General features: G+C 35.8%; 1 protein-coding gene and 1 long non-coding RNA gene across 3 annotated transcripts in view; one reads left to right on the plus strand and one right to left on the minus strand.

Annotated features, from left to right (window-relative positions):
* The window catches only part of LOC140326746 (uncharacterized), a 298797-nt gene that overhangs the window by 167205 nt on the left and 112219 nt on the right, over window positions 1–19373 (plus strand). The window lies entirely within an intron of this gene.
* On the minus strand, window positions 737–19312 carry LOC140326739 (alcohol dehydrogenase 1-like). Of its 2 annotated transcripts, none has more exons than XM_072405610.1 (9): window positions 18478–19312; window positions 10762–10863; window positions 9676–9817; window positions 7731–7818; window positions 6066–6285; window positions 3710–3970; window positions 2933–3068; window positions 1647–1785; window positions 737–884 (listed from the first exon to the last, which is right to left on the minus strand). In XM_072405610.1, the coding sequence occupies exons 1-9, from the start codon at window positions 18550–18552 to the stop codon at window positions 860–862; spliced, it is 1188 nt and encodes a 395-aa protein (XP_072261711.1). In that variant the 5' UTR covers window positions 18553–19312; the 3' UTR covers window positions 737–859. The 2 variants fall into 2 exon arrangements, with proteins under 2 accessions (XP_072261711.1, XP_072261712.1); XM_072405611.1 differs by lacking the exon at window positions 18478–19312 and adding an exon at window positions 13250–16528.

Consider the following 19373-nt stretch of genomic DNA (forward strand, 5'->3'; position numbering starts at 1 on the left):
ATATCCTGTACCTTTCTGCAATAATCCCTGTGTGGAACTGTTGCCTATAATAGTACATGAAAAATGGCACTTATTTCCTTAAACCAACACTAAAAGATCAAAAAACTTAAAAAAGGCATTCCTAAAACTTTTTATAACTGTCACTCAAAAGATATATACTAGCTTCTTAATGCAAGCCAATGTTTGATTTCATTCTGCTGACAATTTCTTCTGTTCTCTTCTATGCTACCATTTTCATTTCACAGTCTTTACTTTCCTCTGTTGTTTTCCCATTTTCTCCAAGCCCCCCTCTCAAAGTCACTCTCTGCAGTTGCATCGCACACCTAAACTAAGCAAAATCAATATCACAATGACTTACAGTGCTCCTCTACCTAAAGACACTGGGCATGATGTTGCTAGTTCAGTCATGTGGATATCCCAAAGGAACCTACTCTGGAAAATGTCTCTTTTGCCCTTTTTTTTCATGTTTGGTTCCACTTTATATGCCAACTGAAATGTTAAGTAATCCATAGCAGTCATCCATTTTGTACTGGTGAGGCTTTAGCAAATTAAATTTTGCTTATTAAATGTTACTGAATTTAAGAAGTAGCAATTACCTTTTTAACAGAGCCATTTATCTCCTTTAAATTTTTTAAATGCTGCATTAAAAGAAGTGCAAAAAATGCCAGAAGCAAAGCACAAAATTAAAAAATGCAGTCATCTATCTATTAGTTTATCACCGAGATTATAAAACAGATTTTTTTTAATAACGTGGTATATTTTATTGGTGATTGATATAATGTAAATTACACTTACAAAATCATAAATCACTTTACATATAGGCATATTCATTTCATTTGAATAGTCTTCAGTCTTCAGTTTAGAACAACAGAACTGTGCGGATGCTTGAAATAAGACAAACATAGTAACAATCAGAAGTGTGTACATTGAAAACACAAAGACAACATACCTGCACATTTCAATAGGATACCCTTTTTTGGATTTTCATTAAAGTGCATCTAAAGTCATTTTGTTAAGGTAATACTCCTGTATAACAGTCTAAAACCAAAATCACCTACTATGTAGTGCACAAGTCTTATAACTTACAATATCTTTTTTTGTATCCCACAGGCCCCCCCCCAGTTGCAGTTTAGGGTATAACAGGTCATTTACGTTTAAAGTGGCATATGTTAAAAGTTTAATAACAATAAACATAACAAAAAGATTTCAACTCCTAGGTGCAAAAAAGCAGTTACATAAGTTTTGAAATGTTGAGAACATACCAAGGAACAGTTTGCTAGCCCTGTAGCTAATACTGAAGTTTATATCCCTAAACTTTTCAAGCTAAAAGGAATTAGGTTCTTGTGATAATGCCAATACGAAAACTGCTTTTCCTGGAAATGAAACATTGAAATTTTGTTGGAAAAACATTGGTTTATTAGTGCCCGATATTATCAATTTGTCTAATAGGCAGTGCTGTGTATTTTTCCAATTAATGTTGAATCTAGCACCCTAGCAACTTTACCAACAAAAATTTTGGGAATGGCTTTGCAAAAAAAATGTGGCTGCCATTAATATAAATAGATGCTTTTTGCAGTTAGTAGGTCATTATGTTAGCATATTTGGTAAAGGCAAATTCGTACAATTATTTTTTAAATAGTACCCACCTTTTTCCGGATCTCAAAAGTTCAAAACCTTCATTAATTTTAGTAAAAGGCAAAGTGTGAGTGATCAAACCATCCACATCTAATTTTCCTGCAATGTAGTCAGAAACCAGCTGGGGTATAGCGTCCTTAGTCTTAAAACCTGCAAATCAGAAGAAAGAAATTACAAACAAAAAAAATGTGTTATAAATGTGGCATGTGACAGTATGGTTTACAGTGAAAAGCAAAAAAAACTCTTTTAAAGGACATTACATTTTGTTTAGAAAATTTAACTCTACATGTTTTCACATTTTCTGCAAAGTCATGATATACATGGTACTGTGTTTATCAACTTTGCAACTCATCACCGTTACATTTATTTAGGACAAGCTACAGTTGAAATTGTCCATAGAGATTACAGTACATTGGTTCAGTTCTTACATGAAGCTTAAGGTCAAACACAGTCCTCAGATTACCACCTTCAGCAAGAAAAAATTGGGTCAATAAAAGGAAAGGTGGATAGTGCTTGGTCTATTCTTTTGTTTTGTAAGAACTATAAAATTTACAGATATAAAGTGACCATCTATAAACTGTGGGCTTCTACCCTTTTTTTTTCCCCCAACATTGACAAACAACACTACTACTCTCATTCATCATCATAAATAAATTAGACTGTAAGTTGGCTTTCAGTCTCATGCCCATGGTTTTCTGGACCAGCAGCACTGATAAACTGCACTGCAGATCCTTTCATACCTATGTTTGTGCATGCCAAGTATTTTTAGTATGTTTTACACGAGCCAGGGGTGGACTTGTCACTATGTAATGAAAGCCAATGATGAGGCATCTACACACTTGTATCTGATCATTTAAGTAAGCCCTTATAACATAAAAATTTTGGCATAGCAAAAAATTGTGCATTAGCTTTTCCTTTCAGTCATGATAAAATGTGTGTGAGCATTCCTACTACACTATCTTTATATTTTTATATGTTTTCTTTATATGTCCCTGTATTAATTGTTATGAATCTTAAGCTTAAAAAAATACTTTAGGTACCCGCCTCATTCAATTATTTTTTTCAAATCACAGCCTTAGTTTACCATAGGTTCTGTTCATTTTACAGGGGATTGAACTTTTTCCCTGCCATAACTGTTTTCAGTTGCAAAAAGAAGGATCCAAGAAAAAACAATTTTGCCAGTTTTGTCCTATGTGAACTTTTTTATTAGGATACTAGGAAGTACATTTAGATGATAATATTTGTATATGTCATGGCTCTCCAGAACATTTCACCAGTTTTTTGTTGAGAAATGTACCTCCACAAAGAGAACCTTTCCATGTGCGTCCTGTGAGGAGCTGCATAGGTTGATATGAGATTGATGCATCTTGGGAAGCTACGCCTATTACCACACTGGTCCCAAATCCTGCATGAGTACACTCCAGTGCTGCTTTCTAGGTGAAAGAGAGACACAATCAGACTAAACATGTACCGGTACATAGTTTTGAAATAACAACCACATTTTGTCTTTAACAGAAACCTGCCATGAAAGAAACATGGAGGTTGGCACTATTGACCATTTATTAAAAAAACAATTATCTGTCAAACAGACCCTCTTGCATTACTTATTATTTAATGCTTGTCAATGGCACCAGAACAATAGTCAGACAACAACTTCTAGTTTATTGTGGGACATTAATTCCTAATGCATTGAAGCCAGTAGGGTCAACAGCCAGGCCACCAGCATTTTCACTGGGCAGTCAGTAGCAGCAGCTCCGTATCTCTTTTATCTTTTTATCTCGTTTATTTTAACAAAATAGTTGTCACAGTGAAATGATAAATATATCAAAAACTAAAGCTGGTCATATATGTAAAGTATACAGAATATATGTTTTTTTTTTTTTTTTATAACCCTCTAAAATTGTGTATGCATTAATCCCTGCAGAACTAAATAAGAACAAAGTAAAGTTGCAGAAAATTAACACACACTATTCACCTTAATCACAATAGACTTTTATGACGTCCCGTAAACTACTTCACATCTGGAGTAAACATCTCACATCTAATGGAGTAAACTACATCTACAAATACATACCATAACATCAGTATTGCCAATGCATTCAAAGGAATAATGCACACCACGTCCTGTCATTTCCTTGATCACCTCCTGGATCGGTTTACTGTAATCATTTGGATTGATGCAGTCAGTGGCTCCAAATTGCTTTGCCTTTTCAAATTTGCTGCTGTTTATATCTATAGCAAAAATTCTTGATGCTCCAGAAACTTTACATCCAATTATGACCGACAGCCCAATGGCACCCAATCCAAAAACAGCACAAGAAGTACCTGGTTCCACCTGTTGAATAAACGATTATGTTTCTGATGTTTTCTTTTAAACTTTCGTTCAAGTAATTCTCTCAAAAGAGGACCACCTTCTGACAATATTAATTGACTACTAGTAACACTGAACAACTAATATGAATTATATGTAATCATGTTAATGGAACTAAATCATATGTAATCATGGAAATAATTGTACAAATATTGTTCTGTAATTTGTTCGTAATAAAACATAAAGAGTGTTAAGTATTTTGTAAATAAAATAAATAAGTTATGTTTTTATGTCTATTTTACAATTGTTTATCTATTGCCTTGAAAGTTCCCCTTTCGGTTTTTGTCGTTTTGCTGTATGCTATGGGTTGTGGCTTTGTCTAAATAGTGGATGGGTGACTCTATTTTATGTTTTCAACACTGAACCACTAGTTTTATCATACACTTGTTTAGAAGCAATAATTTGGAATAATGAAACAAAAGAAGAAGAAAAAAACTGACACAGGTTGCAAACATTCCTAATGCTATCAAAAAAACACTGGTTGACTGCACATATATTAGGGAAAACATTTGATATATCGTGTTCTGTGGGCTAAATTCTTGGTATCCAAAAAATCCAATACTCCAATAAATCTGTTAGGCCAAACTCAATAAACCTAAAGGATGTTATTTAACAAAACTTCAAATTAATATTTTGATTATTCTTTCATTTTGTCAATTGTCAGAACAATAAATTAAAAAAAAGATTGTAATCTCTCTAATTTTGGCAGTTATGGTCCAATACCTTCTAGGTGTTCGCTTCGGGTATTTGTAGCAATTTTAATGTTTCTTACTGCAAAGCAATTACATGCAATATGACTATGGGCTTCAAAATCTTGTCTTTTTTTCAGCATTGTGATCAAATGATGAATTACACTGCACTCAATAAAAAAATAAATGCTACTTAATTAGTAGTTTGTATATTTTGGTGTATAGCATTGTGAATTAAGCTTAGTGTACTTTGACTGGATCCTTGGGTACTTCAATACGATGGATGAAAGTTGTTTTACCAAAGAAGAATAACACAATGGTATTATTCCTGACAAAATGTTGGATAGACAACAATACTTAAATGGCTCTATTTATAAAACAGGGAATCTGACATTCCCTTATGGGAATTAGGAAAGAGCATTCTTGTGAAAATTTCCTCGAACTTGTGATGGGTCCGCAAAATTTTGGGTGAACTGTGAACACATCGGATGTTCCAGGAAATCAGTACATGATTTCCAGGGCTGCATTCATTCATGCAGCCCTGTGAATCCTCCTGTGTGCAGTCCCCGGGCACTAGAGGTTAATTCTTCTCCAATGCCCGAGGATCGCAGTGGATTTCCTGGGCACTAGAGATTAATTAACCTCTAGTGTCTGGACATCACAGTGGATTTCCAGGGCTGCATTCATTCATGCAGCCCTGGGAATCCTGTGTGCGATCCCCAGGCACTAGAGGTTAATTATTCTCTACTGCCCGGAGATCGCAGTGGATTTCCAGGGAACTAGAGGTTAACTAACCTCTGTGGATTTCCAGGGCTGCATTCATTCATGCAGCCCTGGGAGTCCTATGTGCAATCCCCAGCACTAGAGGTTAAATGTGGACAAGTCTCCCCATTCAAAACCTCTAGTTCTCTCTGATTGGCTTTTCTCAGCAAATTAGAGAGCACTAGAGGTTTTGAATGGGGAGACTTGTCCCCATTTAACCTCTAGTGCCGGGGATCGCAAAATGAGCTGATGCCGTGGCTGCATTCATTAATCAGCACAGCCTGCGATTTTTTTAATTAAAATTCTATCTCATTTGGCGAATTTACAAAGGCCGTTCTCGCTAACAATTTCTGTAAACGTGAACAGAATTCACTGCAAGATCGAGTTTTAAAAACTCGCCCATCTCTAGTGGGAACCAATCACTGCCATTAAACCTGTAAGACAAATTTAAAGATAAAGGCCATGGACAGTAACAGGCTGTAACTGAATAAATGTGATGGCCAAAATGTGAAATAACTTGTTGTAACATCTTTTATAATATTATACTTTATTATGTGAGTGATATACAGTAGTTGTTAACTCATAGAAGTCTGATACAGAAAACTTACCTTGGCAGTATTGACAGCAGCTCCATATCCTGTGGGAAAACCACATCCAAAAAGACAAACCTTCTCCATGGGTGCTCTGTCATCAATCTTTGCAGCAGCCTCAACAGGGGTGACAATATATTCAGAAAATGTGCTGCACTGTGAGAAACTATTCACAACTTTTCCCTTGCATGAAAAACTTGATGTCTGCTCAGAAATCGCATTCTCTTCTTTATCGAAGCTATATGCAACAATACAAGGGAAACAAAGCAACATATGTAGCAGCCTGCAAGTAACTGAACTGAAGACATGCTGATCATTGTAGTCCCCCAGTGTTTTCAATTTAATAGGCATAGGAAAGTTTTCTGTTCACTGTTAGGACTGGGGAGGAAGAGGAGGGCATGGAGTGCATGCAATGTTAGGACTGTAAATGGAAGGAGTGCAGCATCCCAGCAACTGGTGAGATTGTCTGTGAATTCATCTACCAGGAGCGAGAAGGACGCATTCCTCCATTTGGTAAGTACTGTTCTTTTTTTTGGTCAGTATCCTGCCCTATAATACTGTATCTACTTTGTGATTCCCTCTTTATAAATTGAGCCTTTTCAAATAAAACCAACCGGTGCCTGTTGGATTGCCATATGTGTGTTGTCACTGGGAGTTTGTGTGATGCCAGACTGGGTTGGGGCAGACCCATTGCACAGCTACACCCAAGGGTGCGCTACACATATAAAACACTTAGAAGTATGCTTATAAACTATTCCCCTGTAAATTCAGCAGCAGCCATTCAAATCCTTCTATAGTTCTCATTTCAATGCCTATTAAAACCACCTGGTGGCCAAAAACTACACAGAAATCACAGTAGTAAATTCTAACAAATTAGGTATGAAAAAACATAAATAATCTATTTCAACAAATAATTGATTATTATTAATACGCAGTATTTATATAGCGCCGACATATTACGAAGAGCTGTACAAAGTCCATACTCAAGTCACTAGCTGTCCCTCATAGAAGCTCACAATCTAATGTCCTTACCATAGTCATTATCACAGTGTAAAGCCAAATAACCTAACTGAAGCCACGTACCATGTCCCCCATACAGATAATCGGCTCAGACCAGCAATGAGAGAGTGGGCTGGTTCTGGTATCATGATGTCACTCTGGGGGAGTTTTTGAAACTATATTAGTTTGACAATAAGGAGCACATTTAGAAAATGAGAGAGACCACTTTTTTATAAGTACCTCTCAGTAGTAAATAAAGGTACTTGTTGAGTATAAATGGCAATTCAGTTTATGCTATTTTAGTCCCAAATTATGCATTACACTCACGATTCCCCCTCACACCTACGTCTTGTTTCAAATACCTGGTTAGTAAGTTAGTAAGTCTCCATGAACTGGGACGTTTCACATTTATTTATGCAGATATGCCTACACAATAGTTAAAATAATTTTGGTAAAATGGCTTTTTTTGTATTAAATATTGGTTATAATATTCAAATGCTTGCCCAACTACACAGCCCTGTCATGTTTGCCATCTTTACAATCTCCCACATACAGAAAGTGTGGACTGACCTGCCACAGAAAGAAAGAAGTCTTTTGACAGAAGAGACTTACAAAGTCTATTCTACTAAATAACATTGTTGAATTCAATATACTTTTGGGTTTAGTTCAGCTTTTAGTACTTACTGTGATTCAAGGCAAATATTGCTACGGGAATTAAGACAAACACTGCACTTTCTACACTGTGGAAGCCAAAGTGGAATAACCTTGTCTCCTAAAAGAGGACAAAATTAATATTTGAAATACAAACTTTTTGTTGCCAATTCAAATCTTGTTGAGGTATTTACAGTGATCAAAACATTATTACATACATTTGTAAGTTACCAGTTATTAATATAACATATTACACTAGAGCACATATAATGTAAGGGCCAGACCTGTCCTATGACGGTTATGAACCATGACCCAAACTATGCAGATAGAGGGTAGAGGACTAGACATCCCTATTGTATGTGGTCTCCCTGCAGCTGATCTTTTCTTATAACAGGCTTAATATGTGTTTGGTACTGTGCCTTAGTGAGCAGCCATCTCAGTAGCAGCAAAGCTTTGTTTTCTCAATTCAGAGCTGCCCTCTGATGGCTGTTAAACTATTGACTGATGAAAAAAAAAATCAAGTAGTATCCAGCTAGAAAAATTCAGAAAGCACAGAATGAATAAAAGCGGAATGAATGAAGCAGATGCAGAAACTTTGCATTAGAGTAGCTGAACTCTACATCTATTGGCTGCTGGCTGAATGCGGTGGGTTGTACACCAAGCCATGTACTATTTCTGTCATTGCTTGTTGGGTAGATTTGCTGAGCTGTACATTGTGCATGTCATCAGCTGCCTGCTAGATCATCTTAGCTGTATGTTTTGCCTGTGTAAATATACTGTACACTGTGGGGCAATGCATTTGCACAGCGAAGTTGAACTCAAGTTGAATTAAGTAGATTTTTGGCCTAGTAGAATATTTCTACTCGTAGTATACAGGTAGTCCCCAGGTTACATACAAGATAGGGACTATAGGTTTGTTCTGTAAGTCAGACCATGTAAATTATTTTAATAAATGCAATTAGGACAGATGTTTTTCCCAAAATATTATTAGGCAGCTTGGTGTCAGTTACTGTATAAAATACTCACTGTGAGTTAATCTTAATGGAGTCCATGCATTCATTAACTTCTGGAGCAAGCTGTGCTTTGATAAGCAAACAGAAACAGCTGCACAGTATGTTTTAGTCAATAAAGAGTTACAAGAGGCTGCAGAAAGAGCTCACCCCCCTAAGATCACCCACAACCTCAGCTGTGTTTAGCAAAAGATTTCCACTGCAAGTCATGCAAACCACCCCCAGGGAACCCCTGTCTGTATCTAGAAGGCATCCATATGTCGGATATCTTTTTCACGGGGACTACGTGTATTCAAAAAGCAGTAGAATAATTCCATTAGTGGAATATTCTACCAGCTTTAGAATTAGTTTGCTTGTACAATATTTTATCAGCATTAGAATTATTCCACTAGTAGAATAGTTCTACTTCTTGATTCTAGCAAAATTCTACTTAAAAGTGGTCAAATTCTACAGGTTAAATTCATCTTATGTAGTCATGCATTACTGTAACACATGTTCCTGTGATTGTAAGTCCTGATTCTACCATGATCCTACTGAGGAATTGAAGTCTCTCCCATGTTGAAAGCCTCAGAGCCGAATTAAGTGCCCCTCCCTTCCCATTGGGATCAATTTGGACACATTGTCAGTGAACAAGTCAAGTAAGACCAACATTATTGCTGAGCAGCATATCTGGTCATTTTAGAACTATCACACAAAATGGTCATCAATATTAGTTTTATGCAGTTTTATGCAACAATTAGGTGCATATATAGGGAAATATGGTATATATCCACAACACACTAGAAATGTGTGTATAAATGTTTCACAGCTAATATAAAAAATAGTATAAAAAATAAAAAGTGACATTTCCTCAGTCCAAGCATGGCCTATTGTTTTTGTATGCATTAAAATAAACCTAAGTGTATTTACACAAATGTCCTTTAGAAATGTTTACACGTGTGAAAATTAAAAATAAAAAATAAAAATACCTGGTTTAAAGTCAGTTACACCTTTGCCAACACTTTCAATTATTCCAGCACCCTCATGGCCAAGGATAACCGGAAATGTAATACGTTCTAGATGTCCACGGATTCCATGATCATCTGTTCGACATATTCCTGTGCTTACCATCTGATGATAATAAAAAGTGTAATAATTAGGTATCCTTCATCTTTAATCTGTTTTATGTTGACTTAAATAATTATGAAATGATCAAAAAATTTTTAGAAATAGGAAAATTATTAGAATTATTATCAAAATTAGAAATGATCAAAGGCAATAGCTTTTTATTACAAGTAAAATGTAGGCGAAGGCACACCACGTCATGCCCCAGCATAAAGAATGAAACATAATATTAAAATAACAAAAGTGTAGACAACTAAATATTACAGTTTTATTACAGATCTATACATATTACCTATATATTAGAATAAATAGGACAATTAATAAGGAAAGACGAGTGGAGGTATATGATTCAAAAATAACTGGAGAAACTGTCCTTCCAAATGACAGTAATTGGCAATTACTAAAAAGTAAAGACAAAAACTTCCATATCTCTAGGAGGGAATTAGAAGTATAAGGTAAGGCTTTCTGAAACCTTAGGCTTTGTACAGATGCTCTATAACTATTGCTGGAAACTATCCCAGGAAACAGTAGGAATGAATAAGCACTGTACACACAGAGCTGTTCTATGCAGAGGAGCTTTCATCCAAGAGAATCATAAGTGACCTGCTGGCTAAGACGATCGTCAGGTTTATGTGGTTTTTTATACAATTTGTTTACTATCGTCAAGAATGAAAAATATAGTTTTCTTTTTTCCAAAGTAAATACTTTTTTTTCATTTTTAGACAGGAATTGTTACTTTATTCTCTCAATCAATCCCCTGACCCCTGTATCTTTTTACCCCCTGGTATTAAAAAAACAAGTATATATTATGTAGGATTTGGATTGCAATGTTGGTTTGAAAGAAAGAAGATGGAACATACTGTAAAAAAAAAAAATGTTTTAAAATGTATAATCATTAAAACTAACCCAAAACCTTTATAGTGTGCCTTCAAAGACCAAAAAGTTTTTACCTTAATTCGAACTTCATTTGCTTTTGGTGGTTGCACTTCAATCTCTTCAATCGACAGTGGCTGATTAGGGGCCCATGACACAGCAGCCTTGCATTTTATAACCTATGAACACATATAAATACAAGCATCTAAGAAAAACTATACAGAAACTTTAAACTGTGTATATTACAGAAAGGATTGTGAACAAGCAAGTACGTATGTTTCATTGCAGAAAGAACATCTATTATTGGGGGTGTGAGATACATTCTGTTGAGCTTCAGAAACCTGTCAGCCATCAATGATGAAATGACCAACAGACAGCATGAAACCCTATTCAGGACTGAGGGAGACAGGTCAGGGATGGACAGACGTGGATGTCATCAGCATACAGATGGTACTGTAAACCAAAAAAGAATATGAGACTACTGAGTGAGGAGGTGTACTGAGAAAAGGTCTAAGGACTGACCCTTGGGGAACACCAACAGGGAGGAGAGTGGGCGATGAGGAATTACCATTGAAAGAAAATTGAAAGGAGCGGTCAGACAGATATGAAGCAAACCAAGAGAGAGCAGTGTCATTGATACCAATGGAGCGCATGATTTGTATTAGAAGGGGGTGATCAACAGTGTCAAAAGCAGAGGAAAGATCAAGGAGAAGGAGCAGGGAAAAGTTGCCTTGAGACTTAGCTCTGATGAGGTCATTCAAAAGCAGAGGAAAGATCAAGGAGAAGGAGCAGGGAAAAGTTGCCTTGAGACTTAGCTCTGATGAGGTCATTGGCCACTTTAGTAAGGGCTGTTCTGGTGCAATAGGCAGCTTGAAAGTGGAGATTGTGGATAGGTAGTAGCTGGAGATGATGAGAAAAAGACTTTATCCAGAGTAACAGGGCTTAAGGAGATTAGTGATGGTGGAAGGGCTGAATATAGTTGGAGGAGCACAGTGAGCAGAGGCATCATGTCTGATTTTGACAATTTTTTTTTTTAATGTAGGTGGCTATATCTTAGGCAGAGAGTATAGTTCTAGGGCAAGCGGGTGTGGAGAATTAGGTTGAAGGTGAGGAGATTGTGGTCAGGAAAAATTGTGAGTTTTCAAGGTGGATGAGGTTGAAGAATTTGGAAAAATCCAGGTTTAATGTATTTCTGGCGATGTGTGGGGCCGTTTATGTTCTGTGTGAGTCCAAAGGAGGAGGCAATAGAGAGAGGTTTGGCTGCGGAAGGATGGTTGGGGTCATCCACTGCAACGTTAAAGTCACCGGGGGTGGGCAGATCATGGGAAAGAATATGTGAACCAAGAGGCAAAATTGTCAGAAAATTAGCAAACTGGGCCATGTGGGCGGTAGGCAACAGCAACAATGAAGAGTTCGGAGCAGTAAGGACAGACAGAATGCAGTTCAAATGAGGCAAAAATGAAGGAGAGCAGGGTAGGGAGGACTCTGTATGTACAGTTGGGAGAGAGAATAAGACCTTCTATAAGAAAGATCCCTTCTATCCTTTCTACAATAAACAACCTGCCTGCTCACAATTTTTTTAGTAGAGTCCTGCTTTAAAAATGCAATTAAAATTTTTTTTTCCTATAAAGAGCATTATTAAAATGTTAATTTTACCTAATGTCCATCATTTAATTGTGATTATATACATATTGGGGGGAAATTGTTTGCTGATTACATATGGTTAGGTTTTTTATTACAAAATATGCAACTTTTCGGCTGTACTACTCTTTCATGACTTGGGTTGCACTTCATTGCATTGCAGATGTCATAGGGGGACAGGATACAATCCTCTACTGGCAAATCTTCAAATATCTACATTTAATGAAATAACAAACATATAACTATTTAAAAAAGGTTTACTACCTCTGTTTATTTCTGATCTTATTTGTGTCCCCACAGGAGAATTTATGGTCTGTGCCCATGTGTGTGTCTAAATGTTTTTAGCCTTTTAAACATACTTTTCCACCTGAATTGGATATGCTGTGATTTTTAGAAACAAGGAAATATAAATCGGGTTAGATGCCGCCTCTGAACTGCCATGTGCACTGCTCAATGAAAGTCAATTTGAGGTGAGTTTAAACACACAACAAACACCTTAAAAAGGAAAGCCCATAGACACCTAAACTATGTGTGTGTTCTGATAACTGTAATTACCAACATTACAAAATTGATAGATTTTGATGCAAAAGACATCACCAGAAATGGAGTTCATAGAGACAAAGGGATTTCCTCTAACCTTTTCATGTGTCTCTGGGATAAAAAACAAAAATTAAAATCTAATTACCAAACAATACAATTCAGATGTTACAACTTACTACCTTATCCAAAACCAAATGGAAAGGTATTATTTTTTTATAAAATTTAAAATAAATAACTAAAATAACAACTCAATGTATGTGCTTACCAAAGAAATGAAGATGCTTATTCTGTACAACAATTTGAAATATTTCATACCACATTCAAATTTAGGATAATCATATCTCATTTTTAGGACACTTATGCATTCAGTGTGAAAAGCCTTACCTTTCCTGCAGTATTCATTGTTAAAAGACTGCTTTACCTAAAGCAAATAGGTGTTTAGCCAGTTGTTCAGTCGTGCGCAGTTTAGTAGCTCCCTAATAAAACCAGCTAGATATAAAATCCAATGCCACTGCCTCTGGATAAATATTGTACTATGAGTTAATTTTTATCTGTTTTTTAAGCTTGTGACCTTTACCTGTCTAGAGAATTGTCAATTAAAGTGATATTGCTATTGTTGAGAAACTATATGTATAAAAATAAATTAATGCAATGTATGTTTTTGCAAACTGGCATCCTTCCATGTTCCCTGCACACCCCATGGATCACAAACTCCATTTTCACTGTGTATGACAGGTTCCATGATGACAAGTGTCTAGACCTTTTCTTTCTGAACATTCAGAGGAGCCCACAGCTTGTGTGCATATGTTATGCATCAATGTGCCTAAAGCAGTCTACAGTAGTCTATCAATAAGATTGGTTCCCACTGCTCAAGCCAGCTCATCCATGTGGGACCCTGCACATCGAGTGAGGGATCCATTGACAGCTCACACAGATTGGTCCAATTTTCTATAGTTTGAATCCCATTTATTGACTGACAGGTTCTGGCCCAGAATTCTTACTTTAAGACCAGTGATACTATATAACTGTGTGATAGCTGAATCAGTGTCCCTCATAGGAGATGTATGGAGTGCACCCGCTACATGTGTGGGGGTGAAGGCTGGAATAAAGAAACATGATTTTATGTTTTTGTTGAACATGTTTTTGCCATTTTAGTGAACCTCTACTTATCTACTCCCTAGTCTCTTAAAAAAGCCTTATTATTTGAGAAACACATAAAGTAAAGGCTCTGGATTTTTTACAGAAATGTGACGAGGGTAATTGTAATCCAGAGCCGTGGGAGTGTTTCTATTACTTTTGCATATTTCCATTTAGTTGGTGTATATATATAATAGCAATTGTTAAATGTAATTAGTGGATTGTTATTATATGTATATTATTGTTTGACATTTGTAAATAAAGTTTGTAGTAAATCTGTAGTAATTGTATATCCAATAAATATTCCTAAAGTCAGATTCTTGTTCCATTTGGCACAGTTAAATACGAAATATACACATGTATACAGGCTCATATTTTTACCCCACATGTACATTGAGTCCGACAGGACAATACATTTTTATTTGATTATAAAAGATAAGCACAAAGAAGAACTGGTCAGCTACAGGTGTTATTCTGTTACACAGTTTATTAGAGCAGCTGAGGGGTTTTAGAACAAAGCTACCCTAATATCATACATCTGACCCATAATCTGCCTCACTGCTTATGTAGCCTATGTATAATATTAATTGCTCAACCTATCCATATTCCATCCCTAGCTAAATAAGAAAAAGTGTACCATGAAGGAAAGGTGCTAAGCTTCTTTATTACTGTTATATCTGGTTGTTTTTGATTACTATTTTAGTACTAAACTTTTGGTAATGTAGTGGAATGATAGATACAAACATATATCGTAAGTATATTTAACATCGAAGAAGCAAAATTATTTAGCTATGTAGGGATATTCTACTAGTTTAGGATTACAAAGAGTAATAATAAATTTGTGTGTTTAGAAAATTAGGTTAACTGCAACCTAGAACTGTGATGTTACACAATAATTTAGATAAAGAGTGATTTCTTTGTGGTTAATATTTGAAATGGGTTGATCTGCTGCCAACATTTTTTGATATGTGGAAAACCTTAATATACTGGAAGTTTGCCATTGGCAACATGTTTTCCAAGTTTAAATAAGGTAAACATTAAATGTCAGTGGTATATAAGGTCATTTACACTTTATAACTCCTGTACTAAATCTCCTGACATCTAAATGCAAGCCCTATTAAAAGGGAATTCATTGGTTTATTTTATTTTATTTTATTTATAAAATTTGATTCTCATTAAAACACCCTTTAAATTACAAATAATTTTAAACTAAGTAAATATTTAATATGAGAATGTTTGGTCAATTTAATATTTGCAGTCTTCATCTTGAAAGGTAAAACCCTATGTAAGGTCTAAGCAATGTCTGCTCTTTTCAGTAAATTACTGTTCCCAAAAATACATTTTTTAAACACTGTCATGAATGTGCCCTGTCACAAATATATTTTTCCACATTAGATATGGTATATACATTCACTAGTGTTTTAATAAAGTGTTTTGTTGATGATACATCAAATTTACATTTTAGACTTTAAATTGGGGAATTTATGTTTTTGTTCCAAAATGACTGTGCTCCTGAACTGAGTCAGTCCTATAAAGGTTTGGAACATTGATAAGCTTGAGAACATTGTCATTAAAATGAATGTATGTAAAGAAACCCCTGGTGCTGTTTTTCATTTCCCTTTGAAAATGTTTGGAAGTTTTAATCACTTAAATACTGATGCCCTTTACCGCTGTAAATTGGTATCTTACTGCAGGCTTTACTCGAATGGTGCATGTATTATCCCTCCCTACATGCCTTGTCGGAACAAAGTTAGTTGGTCCTACAAAGTATACACTTTCATGCATATAATTGCTAGTAACCACCCCAAATGATGTTGACAGTTTAATACCAACTTTCCTTACACGGAAAGTTGTGGATGTAGCCAACAGAGGACCTCTGTGCAGAACTGGCCTAAGCCCCCCTGCCAAACTGACTTGGGACCCCTGTAGAGGCTCTTGTTGGCTGAGAAGGGTTCCCAGCCCTTGTGCAATGGCACACTTTACACCTCCCTGTGTCCCAAGCAATGATTATTGTAAATGAATACTAATGTACTGGTAACTGCTTTTTCTTTGTGTTGTCTTTATTGTCTTCTATAAAATCATTCTGACCCCCCGCCTATCAAACACCTTGCATGGATTAGAAAAATGCTAGATAATGTAACATGGTTCTAAAATGAGCACAGCTATATATACCTTCAAACCAGACTAGATTTAAAAGTTGTTGCTGACAACTGATACAATGTATTTAAAGAATGAGTAAGTACATGCTAACCACTTATAATCATTGTTGTCAATCAATTACAATCAACCACTTACATTGCTTCTGATATTTTTTCTGACTGCTTGTGTGCAATAAAAAAAATTTTTTACTGCTGTAATTTTCTATTAGTTTATTAAAAGTTTTTCAAAAAAGCTTATCTCTTTGTTCAATTCTACCTCCCCTACCTGTACTAGACAGAAGAGTTATCATTGGGGGGAAATAGACGATATAAACTTAGTCTGAAACAATTTAGGAAGAGGGTACTTGCAACATCTCTGTAACAGAAGTGGGCTGGGAGATCTTTTTTTTTTTTTTTTATAAATATAACAATAGAAATTCAGCATTGTATCATAAATTTATAATTTATTTATTTATTCATTATTATTATTATTATTATTAATAATAATATTAATAATAATAATAATAGACAGTATGTATATAGCACCAACACATTACGCTGCACTGTACTTTTTCCATAATGCCCCTTTGGAAGGCCTTGAACATTTAGTCCCTTACCACAACGCCAATCATACACATAGGTTTAGGAGGGTAACGGGCAAGCATACTGTATTGTGATGATACTAAGTTTGAGGCACTACAAGCGCCCTTATTCTGTGTTTACTTACTATTGTTCAGGAAAAAATGGTACCCAAATCCCTGACTGAGTTTGGAACATGATGGGCTCCAAAAATTTGAGTACTTTGATAGAGGAGTCAAAATCAATAGTGTTTGGTCCTGTCAACGGGACAGTGGGGAAACAAGATTTGGAACTGAATGTAGATAGCAGATTGAAATGGTTAAAAAGCAACTATTTAAAAAAACAAAACACAACAAAAAAACAATTATATAAAGATTGAATTAAAGATTATGATTGTTTTTTCTTTTTTAAAGTTATTTAAATTTATTTGTATGCCTTACGAGTACCTGGTATATTTGAAAATTTCAACATAATGAATTATTGAGTTGTTTTATTTACTCATTAGTGTCATGTTGCACATTGCCATGCATTCCACAGTATGAGTACTTCAGTTAAAATATATTATTGATAAATCTGTTTTGACATGTTCCTGACATAAAACACAATGCTAAATAATGAAAAATAGATATCTTATAGTAAAACATACCTCCAAGTATAACACCTTTTAATGTGTGTCAAATAAGATCTTTGCATCCTGTGAAAGTATGCCTCACACTTCAGTGCTGTTTTCCAGTTCAAAAAGTAATTAGTTGGGTACCTTTATTTTACCTTTAACAATATAGGTGCACAGAAGTGGTAGTAAAATGTGCCACCATCATCTTTCCTCTTCTTCCTCCGGCTTTTGCCTGCGTCACCCAATCTTGCATTGCGTGGGGGAGAGTTTGGGTGACGTAGCCTGCTCATTGTGGTTGCCCTGCGCTCTTTTTAAACAAACAAGTCTTTTTTATCAACATAACAAAGCAAAATGCATATGGTATTTTAGATACAATGATCTACTTTCTATCTAATTTCTGTAACCTGTTTATTCATTCTATTTAAAGTGGAAGAACTAAAGAAGAACTAAAATAGGAAAAAATTGTGAACAGGCAGATTCAATGTTACAGGTGATGTCCCTTGTGCTGCTATTTTTTTCTTTATTAGTTAGGTTTAGTTCTGCTTTATTTGTTGATCACATTGATATGATGAATTTCTTGGGTTACAGTATATATGTTTTTACTTTCCAAGTAAAACAAATGTCACCATCATTGCTCGCTTTGCAGCACTGGAGAGTATAGGGCAGGGATGGGCAAACTTTCATAAAATAATCTGGGTGATAAAGCAAACCTGGATTGGATCTGGTCTAGGATTGAAAACATTTGCTAGCAAAGGACTTCTGAAGAGTTGCTGTGTTCATTACATTCGTGTAATTCTTTTTTTTAACAAACTGCCCTGAAAACTGGCTTTTACATAAGCCTTATTAAGCAGCTATATGACCCTAATAAACAAATGCATGTTAAAATATTTTCTTTTTAAATTATTTGGAAAATGATTTATTCTTAGATGTATGCCTACTATTAGTCTGTATGGTAGATGGAAAGATAGGGGCAGTTTAGCACAATCGTGGAGCTAAGGGTGTCTCCTTCTATGTTCTTTGTAACACTAAACCAGTGCAATCCTTAGGAGACCTGGCTTCAAAGAAACTCAATTTTGTGATTTCTAACAATATTTTAGACAATATTACCCATAATCACTTCCATTCATGTTTATACTAAACCAAACCAATCTTATGCTATAGATGCCTAGAAGGGTATAAGTGCTGTTTCTTTCTTCTATTTTTGTTGCAACAGGGAACATCAATTGCTTAGCAGTTAAAGCACAGAGATTCTAACTAAAACTATGAAATACATCAATTTTTTTAGGCATACAGAATCACTTCTGTATAGGAGGGCTTAGGCCATTATCCAATGATCTTTAAGCAGATTGTCCAATACCGTATACTTTGAAATCTGTAATTATCATAATAGTTCACAAACTGTGTCTAACTGTCACGCTTGGGGGGACAGGGCCACTAGGGGGCAGTACGGCTTGCACTGAGGTGGTGTGAGCCCTGGAAAAGGCCAAGGCGCAGAGTCTAAGCAGTAACCAGGTTTTCTCGAGAGCCTCTGATGGTGAGGATGTTGTGCTGCTGGTTACTGACATGTTGCGGTCCTTGGGCACACCAGGCTGAGCAGGATCATGGTACCAAATCACAAAGCTGAAGAATAGTCAGGGACGAGCTGACTCGAAGCAGGCAGCAAGCAACGACATTCCACACCCCACTAAGAACAGACAGAATTTTTCTTCTGAAAAGAACAGATTAGTTTAATGCTTATCTGATGTAGTCACCAACTCACTGACAGTACCTGTACTAAAGAAAAAGGAAACTATCTTGTAGGTCTCACAGCCAGTAAAACAGCAGAACAATCTGTAACTACTAAGATCCAGGTAGCACAAGGAAATACAGAGACAAAGGGAAGAGAAAAGATTTCATAATGGAATGCAGATATTGAAATTTTTGCAGGACAGTGCACCTGAAGGGTGGAAAGAGCTGCTATCAGTGCATAATGACCCAAACAATTGGGAGTTTGCTTACCACCACAGGTAGAAAGGAGAATGCTACAACCAGCCTATAGCCT

Source organism: Pyxicephalus adspersus, chromosome 3 (assembly GCF_032062135.1).
Source record: "Pyxicephalus adspersus chromosome 3, UCB_Pads_2.0, whole genome shotgun sequence".
Classification (NCBI taxonomy): Eukaryota; Metazoa; Chordata; class Amphibia; order Anura; family Pyxicephalidae; genus Pyxicephalus; species Pyxicephalus adspersus.